The sequence below is a fragment of the Hakea prostrata genome, chromosome 4 (genome assembly GCF_041222555.1).
Source record: "Hakea prostrata isolate BN-2017 chromosome 4, UWA_Hpros_2, whole genome shotgun sequence".
Lineage (NCBI taxonomy): Eukaryota > Viridiplantae > Streptophyta > Magnoliopsida > Proteales > Proteaceae > Hakea > Hakea prostrata.
In genome coordinates this window covers 48,043,169-48,068,432 of record NC_142603.1, presented here as the reverse complement: position 1 = coordinate 48,068,432, position 25,264 = coordinate 48,043,169, and the positions used below count along the sequence as shown (strand labels likewise).

General features: G+C 37.6%; 2 protein-coding genes across 2 annotated transcripts; one reads left to right on the top strand and one right to left on the bottom strand.

Annotated features, from left to right (window-relative positions):
* Positions 1-4,711: 4,711 nt before the first annotated feature.
* On the top strand, positions 4,712-5,875 carry LOC149019236 (F-box protein At5g49610-like). The gene has a single exon (XM_089154072.1). It carries the CDS (start codon positions 4,712-4,714, stop codon positions 5,873-5,875), a length of 1,164 nt encoding a protein of 387 aa, XP_089010198.1.
* Positions 5,876-7,537: 1,662 nt separating this feature from the next.
* LOC149019235 (homeobox protein LUMINIDEPENDENS-like) lies at positions 7,538-20,659 on the bottom strand. Its single transcript, XM_089153278.1, has 13 exons — positions 20,228-20,659; positions 19,957-19,984; positions 19,172-19,302; positions 18,388-18,809; positions 18,210-18,303; positions 18,019-18,112; positions 16,460-16,589; positions 16,336-16,387; positions 16,198-16,247; positions 15,998-16,083; positions 12,878-13,318; positions 9,325-9,908; positions 7,538-8,654 (listed from the first exon to the last, which is right to left on the bottom strand). The coding sequence occupies exons 1-13, from the start codon at positions 20,414-20,416 to the stop codon at positions 7,824-7,826; spliced, it is 3,132 nt and encodes a 1,043-aa protein (XP_089009404.1). The 5' UTR covers positions 20,417-20,659; the 3' UTR covers positions 7,538-7,823.
* Between the last annotated feature and the right edge of the window lie 4,605 nt (positions 20,660-25,264).

Below are 25,264 nucleotides of genomic sequence, written 5' to 3'. Positions count from 1 at the left end.
GGGACTAGCATTGTGGGGACCAATAGATGAAGAAGGACGCAGTGGAGGGTAGTTCTGATGTACACATCCACTTTTTCGATTCATCACGGTCAAGGGTAGAAGCCACTTTTCGAAGAAGCCAAAGAAAGATTGTTTACCCATGAAGAAAGGAGGTAAGCTGCCGATCCTATTGTTGAGATTCCTTTTGAGATTCCAAGAAGATGATCCAAAAGGAAACTAGTGCTGTCTTCATTGCTGTTGGAGAGTTGCTATCGTTGAACCCACAAGAAGAGAGCCTTTCTATTGGTGAGACTGTACCTTTCTGAGATGCAACGAAGAGGACAGGACAAGAGAACACCAAAGTATCGCACTTACTGTTTGGGGATTATCTCCTTTGAACCCAGTACAAAAGAAGAAACGGTGCAGATAGGTAATAAAAGTGATGAATAAATGTGGTGGGTTAAAGGTTAGTGGTTGAAATGGGTGGCGGGTAAAGGGTAAGATTTGCCTTAAATGGCAAACCTGTATCGACCGAAATGTAGAATTCAGTTTGTCTCACCAGCCGTAAGTGTTGAATTTTTGGTTGAAATCTATCTTTACTAGCTCATGACCGACAAGGTCCACTTGGTTAAGAAAGCCAGTCATGGAAGAGTAGCCAAAATAGCCCAACTGACAAGTTAGGCTGAAAGGATAGGTCGTCATCTTGTCTCTGGTCCTTAAGAGTTCACCGACACTCCTCCTTCACCATTTAGAGATTAAAAACTCCAGCTTGACTCCATAGCCCCCCAGGTCAAGCTTTCAACCTGCCAAGAGTCCTGTGCTGCAAAACAGAAGATAAGAATCTGACAGAAAAAGAAGAGAAGCGGACCAAGAGTGACCACGTCATGGCAAACAGCAGATAAAGAAAATCAAAACAGACAAATTGAAAAACTAGTGGTTGTTCAGTAGATTAAAGGGAGTGCGATAGCATCCAGGCTATGGTAGGAGCTAGGGATCAGGGTGTCAGTCAAAGAAGTTGCGTGTATGACCGCAAGGGTGCTTCTTGGTATCTTTCACGGAACCGCTAGAGTTGTAGGATGATTATCTGCAGCAATACTTCGAACCGCTAGAGTTGCAGGATGATTTTTGATTTGCTTTGGTTCTTGGTGAAGAGCTAATCGCATTACTGGATCCAATGTTTAGTGATTTCTAAGTTTCTTTGATCACATCGTTTAATCTTGTTTCTCTCTCCCAAATCTCTAGGCCACTTTTATCTCTCTCCTTTCTCTTATTTGACTACGTTGACCGCTATCGAATAATATGGACCGGCTAGGGTCGGAGAATGACTGAATTCATATATAGTTTTTTTACCAAAATATAAAAAAACAATTCTTATAATGGTGAATCCAAGAAGAGTTTATCAAAAAGGAATAACTAAATTCATAAAAATAAGTTAGTGTTTACAAAAGTAGCCAAAACAGGATTTTGATTGGCAGCAATGCCTACATGGCACTGCTCCAAGCAACAAACGGTTAAGATGAAAAGTTAGATTTTTTATTAAATCGTCATTGTAGATTTTACTCATGTGCAAAAAAAACTAATTTTAAGTGAGAATAGACTGGTTCAGTTCCACCAGTTCACAATAAACCATTACAAAACCAAAACTCTATTTTGAAATAAAAAAGAATCATCTTCTTCTTGGATCGTGAAGTTGTAAATCTCTTCACTATACACCTAGCAATTGTGCTTGAAGTGACCTAGAAGCATGAGCAACTTTACATAAAAAAAGCAATTAGATTTTTTATTAAATCGTCATTGTAGATTTTACTCATGTGCAAAAAAAACTAATTTTAAGTGAGAATAGATTGGTTCAGTTCGCACAGTTCACAATAAACCATTACATAACCAGAACTCTATTTTGAAATAAAAAAGAATCGTCATTCTTCTTAGATCGTGAAGTTGTAAATCTTTTCACTATACATCTAGCAATTGTGCTTGAAGTGACCCAGAAGCAGGAGCAAACTTTACATAAAAAAAGCAATCAGACGCTAAAACTAAAAAGAAAAAGACACCAAACACATGTAGCCAAACAAACCATACAACACTTCTGTATTATTCTCTTTTACTTAATACAAAAAAGGGGAGACAAATACTGACTCCGTATCAAAAAAACCCAAAGGCTGTTTGTACTTGTATGGAAGAGCCATTCTTCTCCTACTCTTTTTTTTTTCTTTTTCATCTATCTGTTGTCTGCAACCAAGTTAGTGGTATTTAAGGAATTATACACTATTTCCAAATGTATGCTCAGTTGAGCTCGTCGTACAAGGAATGCTCACTGCAAAAATATCCAAGAGAGCCAGTGCCTGATTCAAACAAACAACAGTTTCAGGTAACCAATAATTTGAACAGGTACCCATAAAAAAAAGAATAGTTAAGAATGAAATTTTTTTATTAGAAGCCAGAGATGTGCATACCTCAGGAACGCTGAGTTCTAATCGGAACTTGGGGCCATCGTAGTGGTCGGACTACTGGGCTTCACCCCGTCGCTGGTGAAACAGGGATACGACGCTGGTGATCAGCAGATCTGTGTTTGATCTGGGCTCTGCCCATTAAGAACCTCAGGGAAGAACGGCTCATCTGGGCCTGCAAAAGCCTGTGGAGGAGGCTGTCCTATAGGTGGAAGCGTCGTATCCACCGGAAACAATGGCTGATGCATAATTCTCCGATTCCCATCATCACCACCACCACCACCTGGGTCGTGAATTTCTAATACTCCAGTTGAAAGGTAAACAAGTGACGATAAAACCAATGACAGAAGCAGAAATAGAGTACCAGAAAAACCCAGATCAGAGAAACCGATACGGGAATTAAACATATCAAGTCTTTATTATTTTTCAACTGAACATAAGAAGAGAACTCATCTCAGATTTCATAGCGTTTCGTCATCAGATCAAGATCTGAAGCACAAAAGAAGGAAGAAGACACGCAAAAGAAGGGAGAAGAGGATGTTTTTGCTTTTTTAAATTGAATTTTGGTTTTGTAATGGTTCAACCGTACAAATCTAGTTTGTTTTTTGCATATGAAAAAAATCTACATGATGATTTAATCTAGCAGCTGGCTGCTTGGGATAGTGCCACATAGGCGCCACGTAGGCAAAATCCGCCAAAACAATGTTGCACCCTCCCTTTAGACAGTTTTATCCTCTCAACTAAAAGTATGTATCTTACCCCTCTACCAACCCTGCATTGACAGGTGGCAAACTAATTTTCTCACTGTATACCTTTTCAAAATCATATCATATCATACTACTATTATAAAAATATGAACTCAAAAAGACATGGATACATTTTATTTTCCTCCAATACCTTTTTGTATTCAATCAATTATATTTTGTATTAATAATAAATAATGTCTCTAATTATCAATTAAAAATTTTAAAATTATTTGAATTAATTTAATTCTCAATTCTTTGGATGTTTCAAAGAAACCATTATAATAACTAGTCCAAGAAACACGAAGGGCGTCTCTTGAAAACCAAAATATATTAACTGAAGGCTCATAGGCTTCAATCTTTTCAAGAAATCAATAAAAGATAATAAATAAATAACATAATGGTTTGTAATGGGTTTCTATATCCTATTGGAACTCGAACTCAGAAGCAACATAATCAATGAGACGTTTTCACACCAGAACTTCTTTCTCACTTCGATCAATCATCTATTTTTCTCGTCCTATAAAATATGTGAAATTTTTTATGGAAAAATATACAAAACAAAAAAGTAGGATCCACAATTAACACTTTCTTCACAAAACATTTTCCTTTCTTTTTTCTTCTTCCTCACCCCACACATTTACTTCTCTTTCTTTGGCTTTGCTTGGGTGCAGCGGCTGCACCTGCACCCAACGGCTACATGAGCAGCCGTATACTCATTCAACATCTGAGCCGTTGAATTAAACGGTTCAGATTAAGATGAGAGTATTGCTACACATCCAACTGTTGGCTGCACGTGCAGTAGGTGCATTGAAGCAAAAGCGATCTTGGGTTAATGGTGGGTTAGTAAAGCGGTTAAAGACCTAACCTCCATGGGGAGTTCTTGGGTTCGCACCCATTCGTCAGCATTAATATTCACATTCCCATCCCAATACATTAGAAGCTCTTAATCCAGAAAAAACAAAAAAAAAAAATCTTTCTCTCACCCAGTTTGATGGCGTTCCACCAAATCTAACCCATCTTTTGCTAATCCCGAAAATCTCTTATAAGTTATAAATAATAAAGTAAAGAATGGGGGTAAAAATGTCTGAAACGTTGTTTTGGCTATTTTATAAATTCAAAAACTTATTTTTATTCAGTTGGCAAACATTAGATTGCTACTTTTGTAAGGAAAAATTAAAACTAATTTAACTGATCGTGTAATTTCTCAAATTCATCATTATCCTCACAAAAAAATAAAAATATATATACCGTAAGATTGAATTGGATGGGACCCACAAAACTAATCAAACGCTTTTTAAAAACACACTTGCATGTGATTGTTGTTCTACTAGGAGTATGACTCCATTTTTTTTAACGAGTAACGAAACTGCAGTTCTTCTTCTTCTAGGATTCGGTGTCGATCTCAGAAGCGAGTAATCCTAATAGGACTCAGAGTTGTAACAGGTCTATAAATAAATTTACGTAGAGGAGCTTTGCTCATAGATTTTAGCTCGTTCACTTTTCTTCGTGAGATTCTGATTAGGAGGAGGGTTTTCTACAATGGAATCGCCTCGAGTGAGAAAGGAAGAAGAGAAAGGAGGAGGAAATTGCAAGATTTCACCATATTCAGGAGAGTTGCCTGATGATATTGTTAATGAGATCCTAACTCGAGTTTCTCTTCACAATCTTCTCTGGCAATGCAGATTGGTTTGCAGGGAGTGGAAGACTCTCACTTACGATCCCCGTTTAAGGCACACCCATCACCAACGGACACAATCTCTCTCTGGTTACTTCGTTCAGAATCTTAGAAGGAATAAGTATCACACCACCTTCATGTCCACCACATCAGTTCCCAAATCAATCTCTTTAGACTTCTTGCCACCGAGGAGCTTCAAGATTGCAGCCACCTCTGACGGAGCACAAGGTTTGGTTTGCTGCATGAGTACTGAAACCCACTGCTCCCAACCGAATTACTATGTGTGCAAGCCAATGACGCAACAGTGGAGAAGAATTCGAACTCCCAAAACCCGTTACAAGACTGAGAAAATAGCAATGATAGTGACAAAATCTGATCCATTACGTTACAGAATCATTCGATTTTCCTGGTCACAGAAGAATAGAGGTTGGCTTCACTACGAGAAATTTGATTCCCGTAAGGGTGCATGGACGATGTTGATGGACCATGTGAAATTCCCTTATTTCAAGCTCTTACTATCTCGAGACCACGAAGTTCTAGTGCACGGCTCTATTCATTGGTTAACTCAAGAATCAAAGGTATTTTCTTTTGACGTTGATAAAGAGAATTGGAAGTTAACCCCATTGCCGTCATCATCAGAAGGAGTGGTAGAAGGAGAAGAAATTTTTAGAAAGCTGGTAAACTGTGAGGGAGCTCTTGGTCTGTTATACATTAGCTTTCGATCATTATGGATGGAGCTCTGGGTAATGGATGATTATCTTGAGAAAACATGGAAGAAGAAATATAGAATAAGCTTACAACCACTCAACCAACTTGTGGAAGGAGTATTAGCTGATGGGCATTTCTTCATATTGTCAATGGACACCATGAATATAATGTTAGTGAGGACTTCTGAAGAGCTGATTTGGTACAACTGCACTACTGGATATCCTGTTCGGGTGATGAAAGTTCCACAATTACCTATTCAGTCGATTTTTCCTTTTCAACCATTTTTATCTGATAATGTACGTTGCAGCCTAAATTTGTAGTTTGTTTTTCTTTATTGTTTTTCTCTAATGTAGCTTCGACTTTTGATTTGTCTTTCATAATTAATTAATGTGCACTTTTAACTAGTTTTGTTAACTTAACCTAGATTGTTTCCTACATGGCATTCCATTTTTTTTTCATTGGGACTTCATGAAAAAGGTGGAGTTCACCAACTTTTGTTACAATTTTTCCCCCTTTCTTGTCCCTCCAATCTCTCTCTCTCTCTTTTTTTTTTTTTTTTTTGGGTGTCTCAGTTCATCTAGCCCAATTTACGTGTACTTTGATTACATTCTTAGGGGGAGCTTTGTCGTTCACAAGGGTCAAACCCATGACCTCTCTAATTCACTAAAAAGTGGATCTTACACATTTACTTTTCCCACCCTGTTTTATTTGGCAAATAAATAATGCCCTAAAGAATTAAGTTGATCGAATATGGTAATTTGTGGATACCTACGCAACACTGCACTCGTTTAATGGTTTTATTCATAAAAACCTTCACCAGAATATGTTTTTTCAATCCCCATCCTATCTCCTTACAGTAATGCAACAGTCATCCGTGACAAGGAGACAAGCCATTGATAAGAGAATGTAAGACTTTTTTTTGCTTTTTTACCTTTTAGAATAGTTAATATATCTGATGCAGATTTGGAAAGATAACGACCCTAAAATTCAAAAACAAGTTTATCACACAAGGTCATATTCAATGCACAGGGTTTTTGACTGAGTTTGAGATTGGTCACATGCACACACTTCTTTAATTCTGTTTCCAAGATTTAAATTTGTGATTAATCGTACAGCAAGCGATTAGTGCTTCTACCCAGACTCTATAGGTGCGAAAGTCTTTGACACCAAATTCTCCTTTTTATTATGAATTAACGGAGATAGCGAACAGAGAGATCGTTAACAGCTGTAGATTTTGAGATCGTTAACAACTGTCTATCAGTTCAGTGGTTCAAGTAAACGTGTAGAATCCCCAGCATGAAAATGGCCACAATTCTTGCTGACCATGATGTGAATGGAGCTTTTCGAAATACTTATCAGCAGCCCTAAAACACCATCAAATAATTCAAGGGTTGTTTTTGGCAGCTGTAACATCCTCAACAGCTCAACTAAAAATAAAACAGGTACTTGTTAGAAGCATATCAATTTACACAGAAAAGAGAAGGTGGACCACCTTATCTTAAGCCTCATGAACAAGCTAAAAGTGACTGAAAGCAGAACCATTCAGTTTAATGGAATGACTTCCAGAAGTAAAACAGATGGAAAAAAGTTTACACCCTTTTGTTACAAAAATCATGAGCTCAGAGCTTCTATTGCTGATCTAACAAAAACCATTCAATTCCACCTCTGTATGTGTGGTTTGATATGTTAAGAAAAGGTTCACATGTTCAGTATCTGTAATCAAGTATTTGGACTGAACTAGGAGCCCTTCCTCCTAAGTGGACCATGCAACAACCAAGCATTATTACATTCTCTCATTAAACAGAGTTTTTAAGATTCCAGATTGGCAAAAGTCTTCCAGATTAGACAATTGGATCATCATCAATCCTCATCCCACATTGAAGAATTTGAAACTTGTTGAAATTACCCTCCTATGTGATGATCTTAACATTGATGGATATGGTGGTCGACAGAATTTCCCTTACACCATGGATGAAATTTTTTCACTGTCTATGCATGCCACCTCTGCCATTTCTCTGGTTTTGATCAAATTCTAAAACAGGGTTTTAAATTTGGATATGGAAAAAGAGACACCACTGTTTGACTGGTAAATTTCACTACCACATCTTCAATAAAAACTGATCCAATTTTGAATTTACAGGGGAAAAAATCTCAGTTTTCTATTTATAACCATTTGCCGCTAATTTGGATCCAAATTCTGACCTGTTATCTGTACATTTCTCTAATTGTGATTGAAGATCTGAGAGGCAGTAAATAATTTACAGAGCTTCAGTGCCTTCGTTCGCGCCAGCTTTTCTCATGTCTACCACGTTCCCTGTACCCAGAATTTCGTTGCCTCGACTGGTCAGGTCTAGAATTCCACCCATAAGCATTTCTGGGTTCTTGAAAGTTCAAACGAGGTTGGTACGAAGGGAACCTCTCAGGGCTTCTCTCTGGACTCCAGGTCTCTAGCTCAGGCTCACCTACAAATCCATTTCTGTGAGGGCCATATGAGGTAGGGGGCACAAACCCTTGCGCAAATGCATTAATATTATCACGGTTGGCTTGGTAATGGAGATTTGTGGCAGAAAACTGCACAACATCCCTGGAAGCGGCAAATGATGGAGGGTTTGGATTTGGGCTTAGTCTTGGCCTAGTTGGATTTGGTAATAGAGGTGGCAAATGATGCAAAGGGATGGGAGGCCTTTCCTTTGGTGGGTTTATTACAATTGATACTGGTGCAGGCTTCACATTCTGCATTTGCCTAAAATCTGCTGATTCAGAGTTCAAAGTGAACTGCATAGAAGGCCTTTGCAAGATGGGACCAACAGGAGATTGTTGGCCCAGAGATGGAGAGAGAGCAATTCTCCCAGGAAACCCAGCACCAGTAACCTGCTGTGGTGACAGTAGCTGCAATGCTTGTTGAAGTTGTTGAGGCGCTGGATTAGCCATTGGATTTTGAAAAGAAGAAAAGGATGGGCTTGGAATTTGGGTTTGCGAAGATGCAGTAAGAGGGAGCTTTCCCAAGGAAGGAATGGTGCATGTAGCAGGCACGTCACTGTACATTGCTGAAGTGGACTGTAAGAAACTTCCACTACTGGCTTCAGATCTCCATCCATTCTGCAAAATAAAGAAAAATTCCATCAGAAGCGGAGAAAAACAAGTTAAAAATTGACTATTCAAATATTGAACCATAAATTTTTAAAAGTTTTTGTACAACAAATGCCACTCCTGCAGGTGACGGACATCCAACTCTCACAACCCCTTTTTTATAATCTCTTTAGAATTGCGTCACAGCAAAAGTTCACCGTTCACCCAGAAAGACTTATGTGTTGCAGCTTGGAAGATCTACTACAAGGAACCCTTTGGTTGCAAGGTTATATGTTAGGCTGTATTTGACAGGTATTCTAGGAATGGATTCTGGGTCTAAAGTGCAATCTGAAGCAAGAAAATAGAGAAGAACAAGGTTTCAGAATACGTTCTAGGGCTAGAATCTATTCTCAGAGTATCCAGATACACATCCTAATTTTGGGCCAGGGACATTATCAATCACCACGTATGCATTAAATTGGAAAAGCCTAAAAAGGAATCCTTTCAGAACCCAACACCAAACGCTACTGTTAAAATTCAGACATCTGACATCCTGGAACAAGAATGCCAGTATCAGGAAATTCTCCAAACTAATGACTGATAGTGGAAACAATCCATTGTACTGTGACACAGTACAGTATAACCAATGTTTTTGGGATCTAAACAACAGAATACAAATGCAAAGAAATAAATTACACACCATAACGTGATCAGATCCAGGAGTTGGTGAAGGAAGAGAGGGAGTTGGTGATGGAAGAGATGTCACTTCAACCTTCTCTTCAGCCTTTCCACACAGCCCACTTAAACTCTGAGTTAAACCAATCTCACTATTCTTGATCATGTCGAGAAGCTTCACTGTATCCATACTGGTTAAGTTACCACCTTGGCCACTAGTCAAGGCAAAAACTAGTTGTGGGTTCTTCAGTAGCACAGCAAGCAATTCAAAATCTGGTTCCGCTGCACAGCTAGTACTCGTAGCTGCTGGAGGGGGGCAACATTCCTGAGTGTTTGCAGTTGATGTAATGTCCCTGCTGCTTCCATTATCAGTAGGAGAAGCAAATGATTCTGTAACATCAGCATCTAGCGGCTGTTCAATTGGTATCACAGGGGTCAAGGTGTCATCATAATCAATCTCTAAGTCCCATGGTTCCTTGGGATTGGGTGGAATTTCCAGATGACTATGGTAAAAGGTTTCCCTCTCCCGTTTTATCCTGTTAACCTGAATTTCAACTTCTTTACTCTTTTCTCCTGTGCCAATTCTCCATAGATTGTTGATTCTCACCACTGCAGAAAGACAGTACAGGATTTAAAGACCAAAATTCAAAGGAAAAGAGAATCTAAATTTCTACTTTAGACAAGAAACCATCACAGAATTTATTAGGAGATAACATTAATTAAACTAAGGAACATGAGGAAGCAACCAAATGGAAGGAAGGAAAAATCCATGTCCAGCCCATTAATGCATATTTTAAGTTCAAAAGATTTGACCTCACGTTACAGATGTGCCTTTTATTTATTTGCTTTCAGTAACAAATCCAAATCAAAGGATCTTCAATAAAGCACAGGTTGATAGACCTGAGTCACATCCAACCAAACAGAACCAAAAGCATGCAGCTCCCAACGCCACACAGCTGCACTTATATCATCTTTTATCTTCTTTTTTTATAACTTCCAATTTTGATTTACCCAAGAGACCGAACTAGATATTCAAAATCTAGGGTATGCGAGATTACTGTCAGAACATTATGTACAAATCCAGGTTTTTGAAGCTATGTCAGTTGCCTTATTGAAATGATTTACCAGAAAAGGATCTTCACTTGAGGAAAGAATATAGCCTTTCATGAAAATGGCTGTATTAATCCATTTAATAGTCATCTAATTTATTCATCAGTTAAATGATTCAAATACTAAACCAAAAAAAATGATTCAAATAGTAAAGTTCCTTCTATTATTGCTGGACCTGCATTATTACAGTAGATCCCCGATACAACCAATGTTTGGTCACATAAATTCAAAGTTTTATCAAGTTCCGCAAGCATTGCAACAAAACCCAATGTGTGGAATCAGGTCATCTCCTAAGGACTCTTAGCATTAGCTATAAGATGTAACAAGCACTCCTGTAATGGATATTAGATTCTTCAGAAAGGAAGTCACAGTTAATTAAAAAGGATCATCAGATAATTACCAGTAAGCCAATACTTTACCCATCTACCGAGCAAAGCACCCCCTTTTTACATGAATATTCTTCAAAAGATTATACTGAAACAAGTTTTTGTTCTATTTTAGTCTGATAGCTTGACACCAAAGTACAATATGTAGCAATCCCAACTATATATTTGCTCATAATTTATATTGGATTCCAAAAATCCAGCCTGCAGTCAAATATATTGTTTGAATTTGATCATCTGGAGCCAATCAAGAATCATGAGATTCACTTTTCCTATCTTCCAGGTTGATTTCCAAGACTAATAGAAATTCAGAACTCCAACAAAAACTGCAGTAAATAGCATAAGGAATATTGAGATGCATAAATCTAGTAGGAGTCCCAACAGATAGCTCATAGTAGTTTTAATATTAGATTATTCACCACTAAACCATAAACTAAGCGGCTGTTTCAATTGAAACTCCAACCCAGTTAATGGATAATAGTTTAACGGAGGACATCTCTCTAAACATTTAGTTACAGGGAATGATCCACTCATCAAGCATCTAACTTGTGAAGACCATTCATGTGCACTGTTCAAATGAAAGGGCTCGTTTTCCTGCCATTCAGAATGTGTCGCATAGAAAAAACTGGCCAGAAAGAGATGGTTAAACAGGACCTACGTAGGAATGATCGATGCTTTCATTTGATGTGACAAGTACAGGACCCAGTACGGTAAGATTACATATTCAGCTGTGAAGATCAGTTGCTTCAGTTTTAACAAAGCTGACCAGCATGATTGCTCAGACTACACCAAGGTACTCCTTCGAAGCCCCATTATAATCTTTTATTAGGAAAACATTCCTTACCTTATTCAAGGTAAATTGAGAGAAATGATTTTTTTTAATAAAAAAATTAAAAAAAAAAAAAGTTAAAAAAGGCCCATTAAAGAATCAAAATGAAATTTGCATATTGATCATTATTCAGAAGTTCTCTTTCCCCTACAGGATAGTGTGCCATAGACCCCATCGTCCACCAAGATAATAATTTCCAGAGCAATTAAAACTAACACAGAACCCAACCCCCCCCCCAAAAAAAAAAAAAAAAAAAAAAAGGGAGAAAAGAACTCAAAGAAGCAAATTATGTACCCTAAAATTAGTTAAGAAAAATCCACTACCAATCAAGTCATATGATTGACTTGACCAACAAATTTAACCCAGAGCTTCAATGATTGGTCCTCACTATTTTTTCTGGTTCCTTTTCATCCAAATGAATCCAGATCCTCAAGTCCTCTATACCATGCTTAAGTGGGAACCCACTTCTGAATTCGACTTAAAAAATCAAAGGTGATGGCCCCTCCAAACGTGTGATGGAAAAATGCAAAAAAAAAACACAAACTTTCTACCCATCAGGATAGAAGATCTAGACTCCATTGAAATTGTAAACTGCCACCATCAAATGCCACATGGCAAAAATTTAGCGGCCCATTTTACTAACCCTAGCAAAACAACCATTTCTCTTACCATAAAATGGAGGTCTCATAGGGAATTATTCATTTTATTATTATTAATTTTTTTTTGCCATTATCAAATTATTAAGGGCCCATAAGCCCGTAAGAAGGTGTGGATGGACAAAGGTTCGAATCCATAACCTCTTTGGACAAAATAACTCTACAAAGGATGACTGAGATTTCCCGCCGTCAACTGACCGTGGCCCATGCCCCCACACACGCACGTGTGGAGTCCACACTGTGTCAAGTCCGTGTGAAGTCAGGCAGTGTCGGTCCCACACTCACATAGCTGCACGGTCAGTTGGGGGCAGAGGATCTGGACACCTACATGGGAGGCTGCCACCACTCTCATGGAGAATCAGTTTGAACACACTGATCCACGATCATGAATTTTAGGAAATGGAACTATCTGTGTAACAGAAAGGAGAAGCGTATATATTTCAATTATGCTTTGAACGCAACTACCAACACAGGTACTTGAAATGGCTCCTCCGGTACTGGAAATTGCCTTTTCCCCATAAATCGATACCACCATCTATAACGAGCAGCAAGAAGAATTAAACAGTAAAAAGAAACAACCCAGATAAAGGAAAATTGTACCTGGAGGTATCTTCCACGAGAGTCTATCCATGTTAGACTTCTCCTGCAATGATTTCTGGTGATTCGAGCTTTCTTTTGGTCTAATTGGATCTTCTAATTTGCTGGAAGAGGTGGTTGTTGAGGCATGCGTACAAGAAATAGTATCTTCCTCCGTCTTTGATCTATGAGGTGTTTTAAACGCTGAAGGCAAATTGCCTCCATTGGAAGCACAGAGTTTCACTGGATGTTCCGTCTTCTGTCCGTTACCACCACTAGAAGATGAACCAACCTCGCCATTCTTGCCCTGCATGAACAGAGCACGCCTTTTGGCTTTCTGTATATCATCGACTGACATTGGACGGCTTCGCTTCGCAGGCACTGAACTTGTTACCTGCTTGCCTCTGCTGCTTGTTTTCTCCCCTGGCTGTTCCACTAATACAACTTTCCTGCGTTCTCTCGTTTCTGAAACCAGTTAAAGGAATTTGAACACCAAAATTTTTTTTAGCAATGGAAGGAAGCATTAAAGGTTCTTCTCACTGGCGCATCAATTTGTTTGCGCACGTACCAGATTTGACAGTAATGGACTGTAACATTACTGGGTTATTATTTCTGTTTACAATTGTCTACATCAATTTTGTACCAACCAAATTTCATAAGTTAACATTTACGTTTTTAGTATAAGAATTTTGTTTACCCAACTTTGCATCTATCGTTCTTATATTGCTAAGGAGTTCAAATGCAGCTATGTTCTTCTGAATTTGTTAATTTGTTCTGCACCAATCACTCTTACATGAGGGAATGCATTGTAACACTCGATCCTTTTGATTTGATTTAAAAAGAAATGAAGGAATTTCCATTCGTAACTACCTTCGCCATGCATTACTGCATTCAACATCAGTCTGCAAAGTTGACAGCCATGAAATAGTCCCCTTACATCTGCTTAAACTGTAAAGCTGAAACTGATGACAGAATAATCTTGTTGGGTATATGAAAATATCACGTTCCCACCTGCTTGCTGTCCTCCAATTATTTTAGGCATCAAAAGAAACAATGCAGCCAAGGAGGCATACATTACAACCTAATGATCTTAGAAAATGCACTATTCTAATCATACAATTGTGTGTGTCCTTGGGACACAATAGATAAATCCATTGCTTTGGTGATCTTAACCAATATTTTACTAAGTTTGTAAATCCTACAGATACATCACTAAACAAAGAAAAGATCAATCGCCATGACATATAAAAGGTGTGAAAAAGTTGTCCACAGCAATCCCAATGACTTGAAATCAAATTTTCCACCAACATGGAAAGTTCTTGGTACTGATATTACAAAGTTTAAGAAGTATAACGCAGTAAGTTTCTAACTCCATGAGAGTTCAGGTAATTTCAGCTTTGTCAAACTAGGGATAAACCTAAGTGAGGAATTAACAAAGGATCATTTTCAAATCATGGTGTTTGTCTAAACCCAAGCACAAAATTTTTCAATTGTCTTAGTATTTATAATTATATTTTTACTGTTTTACGAAGAAAATTCATCTTCCATGAAGATTACACCAGCTGAAAGATAGAAGCAAAGCAGCACATCTGAAATTGGTAGTTTGGAGATCAGGGTCCTTTACAGAGTCGTCCACATAGGAGATACCTGAGTGTCCGTGCTCATTTTCTGAATAAGCCCATTGTGGGAGTCTTATTTTGACCCCCTCAAGCCATGATAGCTATGATGTTTTGGCAAATCCAGAGAGAAGAAATAACCACCAACTACTGAAAATGCAGATGCATAATTACCAAAGTGAAATAACATGTGGTCATTGTTTTTCAATGAACTGTGGGACACTTTTATACTCTATTCCGACAGGTAGAGGATTGTATTCCCTTCATATCCTCCACCACATATTTAAAACAAAGACTCAATTATAGTCTACTTTATCAAATGCTCAGAAATAGACCACCTTCCTAACTCCTAAGACACGAGAGGGAGAAACACAATCCTCTACCAACTGGAATAGATAATCCAGACTCCCCCCTTACACATGAAGAAAGACAAGTCAACTGACAAATAGGGTTTTTTTTATTTTTAATAATTCCTGGTGGTGGATACTGCTTTTATAGCATGTGAAATTAAGGAAGATCTGATTTGCTGAAAAGGTCACCAACAACTGAGAACTTAGAACACCTTTAGTGCAAACTTGTGGTTGAACCAACTTGACTGCCATTCCAATCCAGATCAAGATAAACCAGGTCCCCAGTACACAACTTGATTTAACTTTTTATTCAATAGGGTAATTGCTTATATATTATGGGTTTAATTCCTTTATATTGTTTGATTTATAACAGAATATTTTCATTAGTTAATAGTTAATACATAGCAGTAGTCTCCACCATTCATCAAGAATTTTATCATACTGAAAAAAATATTTAGACTATCTTGAGTCATGACAAACAAAAAATTCATTTTGTTTCAGTATGAGAAGTTTCCTCACGAGAGTTAAATTGGTTTTCTCAATTCCTTTACTTGGGTTATAAATTTTTGTTTCAGGATGAGAAGTTTTCTCACCAGAATTAAATTGGTTTTCTTAATACATGCAAGTATGTAGCTTATTATATCCCATACATATACAAGATCAAAGATTACCATCCTTGCCTATCCCACCAACAAAGTAACTAATACTTGTGTACATGCATAATTTGTTAAACTTCAAACTTCATTAATTTACAGAACTGCCATTTACTTATTATTCTGAGGCCTTCAGCACTCGAATGGCTCATTAGATCATGGCTTAGACCTCGTATCTAGTATAGCCTAAAATTTAATACTAAAATATAACTGATGGGAAGGAAATAATCCATATAACCAACCCCATTTAGTTGAGACAAAAGCTTATTAGTTGTTATTGTTGTTATATTGATGTGTTGTTTTTTTATAAAAATAATCTTATTATTCACTAAGCAGAGAATGGAAACCGAGGCTTTCTTTGTTTCCAGGTAAAAACAATGTAAAAGGATAAATATCAAGTAAAGCCAGAATAAAATAATAGGATTTTACTTGAAAATTTCCTTTTTACATGCTTCTTTTTACCAGAAAACAAACAGAACCTCATCGTTAAAATGGAAAGGAGGGAACCATATGTACTGAGGATACGTGAAGGCAGATTTCGAATGTTTCTTCTGTTTGAATCATCAGCAGATGCCGGGAGTAGTTTCAGTGTCTGGGGAGGATCCGATTTCCTGAAGAAAAAAAAATTAAAATAAAATTTAAGTACCTCAGTCAATTATTGAAATGATCTACAGAATTCCAAGAACTAAATCTGGGTGGCTATGAGCCTTTAACAAGGCTATCACCTGGAATTTTCTGATTCTGAACCACCAAAGGTGAGAGCAAGAATCTCCTCCTGTAAAAAGACAATAAGAAAAAATAAACTCAAAACGAACATTAAATGGTAGCCTGAAGGAAGTATCTGGTTTGCCATAAAGCCTTACAGGAATATCAACTTTTGATTGCCAAGCCTCATCACTGAAAAACGCACCCATCCTGTACATGAGATGGAGGACGATTATAAAAATCGTTGGGAAACACAACTAAAATATAAAGGTTAAAACATGCCTCTGCTTCTGAGTTATCTCTTTCTGTGCAGCATTGGGAGCTTTAATACAAGTTGGTCTCTTCAAAGCTTGACTTCTCACAAAAATTTTGCTCCACTTAGTTAATAGAACTCTTGCCTTGTTTGATATGTCTGATTGACAAATCAGATAAATGAGTTACCAAACGTCAAAATTTGAAAAAGGCAGAGCGAACAGTTTAATGTAACTAGCACAGAAATAAACTTTTCCAGATGTAAGGAATTTTCATGAGCACCCCAAGTGGGAAGTCTCAAAAATGGTTAAAATGGCTATTCCGTTTTATTCTCCTTATGAGGATCATAATTCATTCATCCACCAAACAAGGCTACAATAGGCATATAACTAACCCCCAGAACCCCCCTTAAACATCCTTTTTGCTTAAAAAACTATCTGGACTTCTTCACAAACCAAGAAAAAGAAGAAGAATCCACATCCATTGTACTAAATTCATAAACTAAAAGCTTGAATGGCTGAGGTGCTGTGCTTTCCTTGCATAGTAGTTATGACACGCAAGGCAAGTGAAGGAAATAGCCAGCCGTAGGGCAAGCACCCATATTTTACAGGCCTCAAGTTCAGGCGTTTGTTTTCTTATAAAGGGAAATATAAATACAATGTCGGTTTATTGAAGTCAAAATATTATAAGAGTGATATTGTAAAAAGTTAATGACGTTAGAATTGAGAAAAGCTTTAGATACATAGTAAATGAAGGGCCCTAAACTGGATCTTTGAAGTCTAGGCACCTTGACACTAGGCAATTAGTCATACTGACAGTGAAGGCTCACCTTGTTGGCTAGGCAAAAGCTTAGAGTCCGGATCAGCCACCTTGCTTACTGACCACGAATACAGGAGGGGCCACAGGGTACCAAGATACCACTGTGGGTCCCACCCTTCTTAATTTATTTATTTTTTCCATTTGTGGGCTCCACTTAATTTTGTGATTGAAAAGTGTAAGGGGAAATGATCCGGATTCATAAACTTAGACATCACCCTGACAACTATACAAATAGGTTAAAACAAAAAGAACTATAAACAGATAAACTTCATCAACAATATTTGAAATTTATGGATGTGCTTCTAGTGCAGTGGTGGCAGCCTACACGCATTAAATTCAAAGAGGTTTTGGGTTCAAACCTCCATCCTTTCATACCTTCCTCCCCCCTCCCAAAACAAAAAAACAAATTCCCTATGCCTATGGGCCCCAATCCTCGTGACTGGTTTAATGATGACAACCAAAAAAAAATTTTAAATTTCTGGTATAAATAAATAGCAGAAACTTGAGTTCATTTTTTTTCCTTCATATTCTTAACAATGCTAAAATGTATAAGCATAGAGTTGCATCTCCATCAATATATTAACGAATAATAGTTCCATTAACATATGTGGTTGAATAAAGCAAACATTAGTAGTAGCCGAAGCCAAGATTGATTACTAAATTCTAGATTAATCCATTGTTGCCCAAAGAAAACAAGTAGCATAAAGAGATGAACCATAACATTTAAACACAGAATGAGAGTGAGGATAAAATTGTGACTGTAGCCACACCTGATGACCTATAAAAGCGCAATCTGTTAACAGTTTGCAAAATGGCAGACATATGATTAGGCAAAGCTTTATGTAATGGCAGGTGACAAAGAACCTACAAAATAACCATTGCAATGTGGTATAAGGATACATTAGGCGAAGGCGAAACTTATTAAACAGATGATCTCACCCCAAAAAAAAAGAATATACACCTTAAATATGACAAGGAGAACAGTTGTCTGCTCCTCCACAGCTGCTTGGCTCAACCATGATGTTAAAATCATCACGCCATCTTTAGTTAAAAACCTGGAAATAGAAAATGACTAGGTTACACTGAAATGCAATAGTTTATCACTGACCCCAATGGTTGAAAAGTTTAATAATAAGTACCAATATAAAACTGAAGGATTTTGTATCTCCAGGATCCACTCCATCAGCGTCACCTGCCCAGAGAATGTTTCCTCTTTCCTCATCTGGATGAAAATATTATTAAGGAAATCTTTATCAGAGCTGTCCATGTTACGTAGATCTTCCAACCGCAATGAGGAGGAGATTCCTCCAACAGTCTTAGAGTCCATAGAATTCAATGGAACTTGGTCAATAGGCATGGCAGAGTCCACAGAATTCAATGGAACTTGGTCGATAGGCATTGCAGAGTCCACAGAATTCAATGGAACTTGGTTGATAGGCATGGCAGAGTCCGACAAATTTAAGAGGCCAGACTGGGATGCCTTAGACCTGACCACCTTCTCCTTTGACAAACGGACAAGCTTTCTCACTCTTGAACGCTGACCAGCAAAGAACTCTCGAACCTGCATGTCAAAAAAAAATATAGCATTAACCAGTCTCCCCCGAAATTGCTTCAAATAAGTAATGTTCTTATTTCAAATTGCAAACCCTTTTAAAATTATTTCCCAGCTAATTTAAACTCTAAGATACATATCTTGTCTATTAAGATACAAGAAGCAGATAAGAAAGAGAACACATAATTAGCATAGACGGTGTAGTCAATGGAAACTTCATGGACAAAAACTGAATCGTTAGAAAGAACAACACTATGTAAGAGGGCCAACTCCAAAGCTACAAAAGATTGTTTTGTTAGAAAATTGCCATAAGGTGAGGGGGGAAAGGTTGGAGTTCCATATGCATTAGATTAAAGGCCAGAAATCACTACCTGAGTAACAGTAACTCCACAATGAGCGCTGATCTCACGAGTTTCCTTCTTGCTAATCATATCTTTAATAGAAAAGACTGCTTGCATATACTTAACAGCCTTAGGGTTTAACAAATCTCTTGGTTTTTTCCCTACAAAGAAGGCAAGATTATTATTATTAAGTGGAGAATCAGGATTAAATTCATTCCAAATTCACATTAATATTATACTAATGATTGAAAAGTTAAAAGCCAATTTCCAGATTATAATTGGAAACATAGATATCTGAACAATTAACCTCCCTTATAAAAGGAATTAAGTGGTTTTGGGAAACATTTTTCAAAAACAACCTCATGCGGCTGAGCCTAAGAAGGAAAGATGTAGTAGTTTCACTTGTCTCAAGCTCAGCCAATTTCTTTCAGGCATCCTCTAGCTCTTTTAAAACCCACAACTTTGCACATTACAACAGTTTCAGATGCACAGGATGTGATTAAAATTTGCAGAGATGATTAACAAGACATCCTATGATCAGAATATTACTATAACAAACCAAATAAACCTAAACAGCATCGTCATTGCATAGCCACTTAAAGCACAGAAGTAAATCCCCGAACACTAATTAACTCCTTTAATTGGCATTAAATTGATAGGTACTAGATCAAGTTACGCACTCCCAGTCAGCACAAAGTGCAACAACTATAGAAAGTTAAACTCAGTTTAGTTAAAATATTAAATGCACCATCAGATCGCACCATTTAGAGTACATGCACTATCATGAACATGAATCAATAATCTTCATTACTCACCAATTTTAATTGACAATGCACCAGCCGCCTGCAGAGCGAAGAAGGAACGAAAAATTAATGAGCCTCCAGTTCAAAAAACAAAGATATACAAAAAGAATTGTAACTGGGTATACTAGGTACCAGTACCTTGCTGGCTTTAGGGTTTTATAAAGTTAAGATTTATGAAAATGCAGAACGCGAAGTAAAACCAGGGGTTTCGCTACTGTTACTTTTCTTTTTCTTCTTTTCCTCCCTTATTCTAAAGACAACAATGAGAAAGGAAGAGACATACCATTTCTTGGGCCAGGGGATTAACACCAGTGAGCTTGCATTGCGTTATAACAATCTTCTCGAGTTTATCTACCTGGCTTAGAAAAAGCTCTTTCTGAGTCGTTAAAAATTTCTCAAACGACACTGCACAGCTCCCAATGTCTATCTCCGTGAAAGGATCCTTTGAATTCTCCATTGAAATCTCCGTCATCGAAACCGCTCTGCAAACTTTTCTTAGTCCGGCACCAGAGATCGACAGAAACAATAAGAAATTCCAAGCATTAGGGCTCGAAAGGAGCAATATATAAACTGAATGAAAACTCCAAGACAATCGTTCAAGAAGTCGCTTCTGATTGCGTTTAGGGTTTGCTAACTCCCCCGGCGTGCCTGCCTGAGAGAAAACAGAAGGAGATCCTAAATTCCTAATCCAGCAACCGAGCCACGGAAAGAAAGCTTTAAACGAGGAATGACGAGTTGTTTCATGTTGTATCGAACTTAAATAACCCCACTTCACTGTGCCACGTCAGCTTGTGCATTTTTGCTACGTGGCATGACAGATGGCACTCGTATTGCACATCCACTTATGCCAGAATTACAGTTTAGCTACATGGCAAGACAGTTGGCAATATGACGTGTAATATGGTTGGAGGAATTCAATCGTGTGGTCCACGAAATGGATTTTTATTTGTAGCTGCTGCCAAGAGGCAGATATTTGACACGTAATCCATTTTAGATTGACTGAAATATATTCAAAAGTGAAAGGGTTAAATGTAAATATAAGATTCTTATTTTACTAAGCTTATTTTTAAAATTTTAAATTTACAAATTATACTCGGTGAATCGAGGGAACTCATTCATTCAAATACTCTTCTTCCTTAAGACCACCATGCCCAACTCGGACGGCAAATCTCATATAATTCACCTTCAGATCGGTCGACTGGATGGAAGTGATTCATTGGTGGAACAACAAGTTTGCAATTTCTAGGGTTTAGTTCCGGTATAAAAAATGCAAAATCTAATGTTCAACCTAAAGAATTGGAGTTTTGTATAGGCACACATACTCTAGGTCATGATCAAAGGACAAATAAAACTTACCAAGAAAATGAAAGAGGAGTGAAGCAATGCAGAGATCTCGTGAGAGAGATCTCGCGAGAATATACTAAAACAATAGACAAAACAAATGGATGCATGCGAGAACAAGTTGTCATCCTTGCTCTTCTTTCTATTGTCCTCTAAAATTTGAATAGATCATTAGAGACAAAGAGAACCTTCATAGAAACATAATCACATTTATTTAGGTTGAACATGAGATTTAATCTTTTTTCACATCTGAGAAAAAAAACCCTAGAAATTGTAAAACTTGGAATTGTTCCAATCAAATAAATTCCCTTCAATCTAGTAGTAACACCCATAGGAAGAAGATGAATGAGATGAGATTTAACAGTCCAAAGAGTTGAAGAATATGATCGGTCCTAAGGAAGAAGAGTATTCAAACAAAGGAGTTCCCTCGATTCACAAGGTATAATTTGTAAATTTAAAAACTTAAAAATATGTTTAGTAAAATAAAAAATTTATATTTACATTTAACCCCTTCACTTTTGAATATAAATTTTCAATCTAAAATGGATTATGTCACAAAGATCTAACCCTTGCCGCCTGCTGCCACAAATAAAAATATGAAATATTATAATTTGTTCTTCCACTTGGGGTGAACCTCTACTATTTTATAATGCTAAAGTTATATATAAGGTTATTTCTTGAGAATATGATATAAGGTGTAAATTGAGCTGGTGTCTAGAGTAATCTATGTTCCCAAAAAAATATATAATATAATTAAATTTCTTTTTATTAGTGCATAAACAGGTCAATAGCCTCCACCAAAAACAGTAAAAGGGGTCCTAAACCAAAACTAACAAACTAGCCGAGAGTACGAGGGAGAGGCATCGAGCATCTCATTGCATATGCATGAGGGATATTTTGTTTGTAACTCAAAGCTTTTCTACTTGCTCTTTCAAGTATGTCTCTAGGGAGATGAACTCTATTGCTCACTCTCTAGCTAAGAAGGTCATGTTTCTTCAAGGCAAGACAGTCTGGCCATCTTCCTCTCCTTGGCTTATTGATCTTTGTACTTAGTTTTCCTCGGCTTTTGCCTCTAAATGAAAAACTGAATTACCAAAAAAAAAAAAAAAAAACTCCACGAGGGGCCCTAATAAAATGTCAAACTTTCATTAGCAAGTAGCGAAACCTTAAGTAGTGTTTGGTTCAAGTCCCAGGAAAGTATAGGTTGGTTCCCGGCTCCATCTCCGTCGGCATCCTGCTCTCGAGGGGGTGGGGTCCTAGAGCGAACTACTCATGTGTTGTGTTGCCCCAAGTGTAAAAATGAAGGTTTGGTGAGGAGCTACAGTTCTGTGGTTGACAAGCCAATCTAACGGATGCGACGTATAATTCTCTAGAGTCAACATTAGAATCATATTTCTAGATAATCATAAATTTGTAGAACTAAGTTCTTTGGGAATATATTCATAACATGTATCCTGCAATTAATTCTACAAAGCCTCAATAGACAAATCCATCAAATAAGAAGTCAAATTCCAAATCTTCATTACCAGAAACCTCCACTAAGAGTATATGATAAATCGATCTCCATGGAACAAGATCTAATATTTTTTATTCAGATCTCCATTAACGCAATGGACGCACACAAGATGAAGGAACCGGCCTCCATGGAAAAATATCTAATATTTTCTATTCAAATTTTCATTGACGCAATCGGCACTCAGAGGATGAAGGTTTGGCAATGAAAGAGGAGAGGTACAATCGTAACACACAGGGAGGGTATAGTTGTGTCTTTTGTGATTCCTTGGAATCACATTGTTGCTCCAAAATCTAATTTTGATCCACCTAGTTCGATCAAGGAGTGAACTTGGTTCTTGGGTCCTGGAAGAAACAAGAAAAGTGAGATGGGCCGCCTCTAGGGACGGGAAGCCACCTCCAATAATTAAATCAGACCTGATGGAACATGAATCTTCACAAGAAGAAGTAAATGCTCTCGGAAGACAGAGAATGTCCTCTTGGTTTGTTCGTCAGACAGTTGGGAACTAGAGTTAATGTTCTTGAAGGACTTACTTTTTGTATTGAGTATTGGTGTATTTATCCTCCAATACCTTAGTGGTACTGAAAATGTTGCATAACCGTCAGATCCGTGGATTCCAATAGGAGGGTGGCGATCACTTGGGAGACATGGCTTGACCAGCAAGCTAAATCCCAATCTTCCCCAAGAAGCTTTCATAGCTATACATAATCCCACCGAATAAGGAGATCAAGTCACCTCTAACGCAAATATGACAACAAGCCCACCTTTTGGCAGACAAAATGATAGGATGTGGTACTCGAGTAGTGGCGGGCGAATGAGAAGCTTACTGACTGTCAATGTGCATTTAACGGATCTCAATGCATTCAATGCTGAATTTATGCGACAATTGACATTTGAGAAATATGCACAGAGCTCTCTAGCAATGTTACTTTATCTAAGAAGTGGCTTGTCGGGTAACTGCTGAGAGATTAGCCGAGAAGCTTCTCGAGACAAGCTGGCTGTCAGTAGAAGGCGCTCTTCTCAGCAATCTTCTCTGTTGAGAAGTGCCTCGCCGGAAAGTGTGTTGGGTAATTGTATTACAAATTCTATAAAACACAATAATGAAATTGCAATACAATTGAAAGATGAAGATCCTTAGCCAATCCGAAGAGCTTGATGTTACAAACGAACTAACCACCAATGAATGAAGATGAGTCACACCTTGAGTGTTGTTTTTAAGGTAATTGATGCACCCTACTACCAAGGGTTCTTTGCACCACCACCTCCAAGATAAAGCAACCTCCAACTAGAAGATGAGGTAGTTCTTCTAGTCCCTTCATGGAGCCAAAAGCTAGAGCACACCACTTAGACAAACTCAAAGGAATAAACTTTTAAAATAAGTAAAAAATAATGCAAGTGTGAGGTATCTATGTCTCTATTGCACACCACAGGCAAGTTATTGTTGGGTTTATATAGCGTCAAACCACACCTTACACCCCTTGAGATTCTCAAGGCAATGACTTGGGTCATTGGATCACAATGACTTACCTCCTCACAAGGGGGAGAATCAATTCCTTACTAATGGAGAATCAATGGGCTTGTCCCTTCTCCACTAATGAGAATAAGCCACATTGACCCAACCTCCCCAGTACTTAGAGAATTAACCAGTACTTAGAGAATTAACTCTTATATTCACATCTTATGTATGAATTGGATTTAATCCATACAATAGCCTTAACCCCACTCATGGTAATGGTCACGAATGGTCATGAAGTTGAAATGAGAATTGAAGGTCAATAGTTAGAATTTGAGTAAATTCCACCCTACAACTAAGTCCACCTCATCACCATGATCAATATCATGAAGAGCCTCATAACCAAGATCATGAAAGGCCTCATTTACTCATTAGTGCCTCATTACCACCATTACCTCATGGGTCCCACACACTAACAAAACAATTAAATAAAAGAAATACAAAAATTAATTTTGAAACTTAATATAGATTTTAATAAAAAACCTAATAGAGTGCCTCATGAGGCCAACGAACTAGGTTTTAATGACCAAACCAAGGCACTGGTTTGGTTGGTTCTCCTAGACCCAAAGGTTTTTAAACTATGATAGTGCAAAGATCAGTTATTCACATGTGGCAGTCAACAATCTATCTCTCGTTTTGTCTGGAGTTTAATTTAGGGGTTCACTCTAAAGATAATTAAGAGCAAATACAGATATGAAGCAAATGTAAAAAGGTTTGTCAAGGGAAAATGTTCCTCATTCCATTTCAAAATCGTTCTTTTTTTTTTTTTTTTTTTTTTTTTTTTCATTCCAAAAAAAAATTGTTTTCTCACTTTTTCTTGGGAGGGTGAAAGCTAGGTAGAGTGGGAGGGGAGGTTATGAATCTAATACGAATTTTGAAGGGCATGTTTGGTTACTTGAGTCTAGAGATGTCAAATATCCAAAGATTTCAAATCGATGGAGTGTAATTCATAA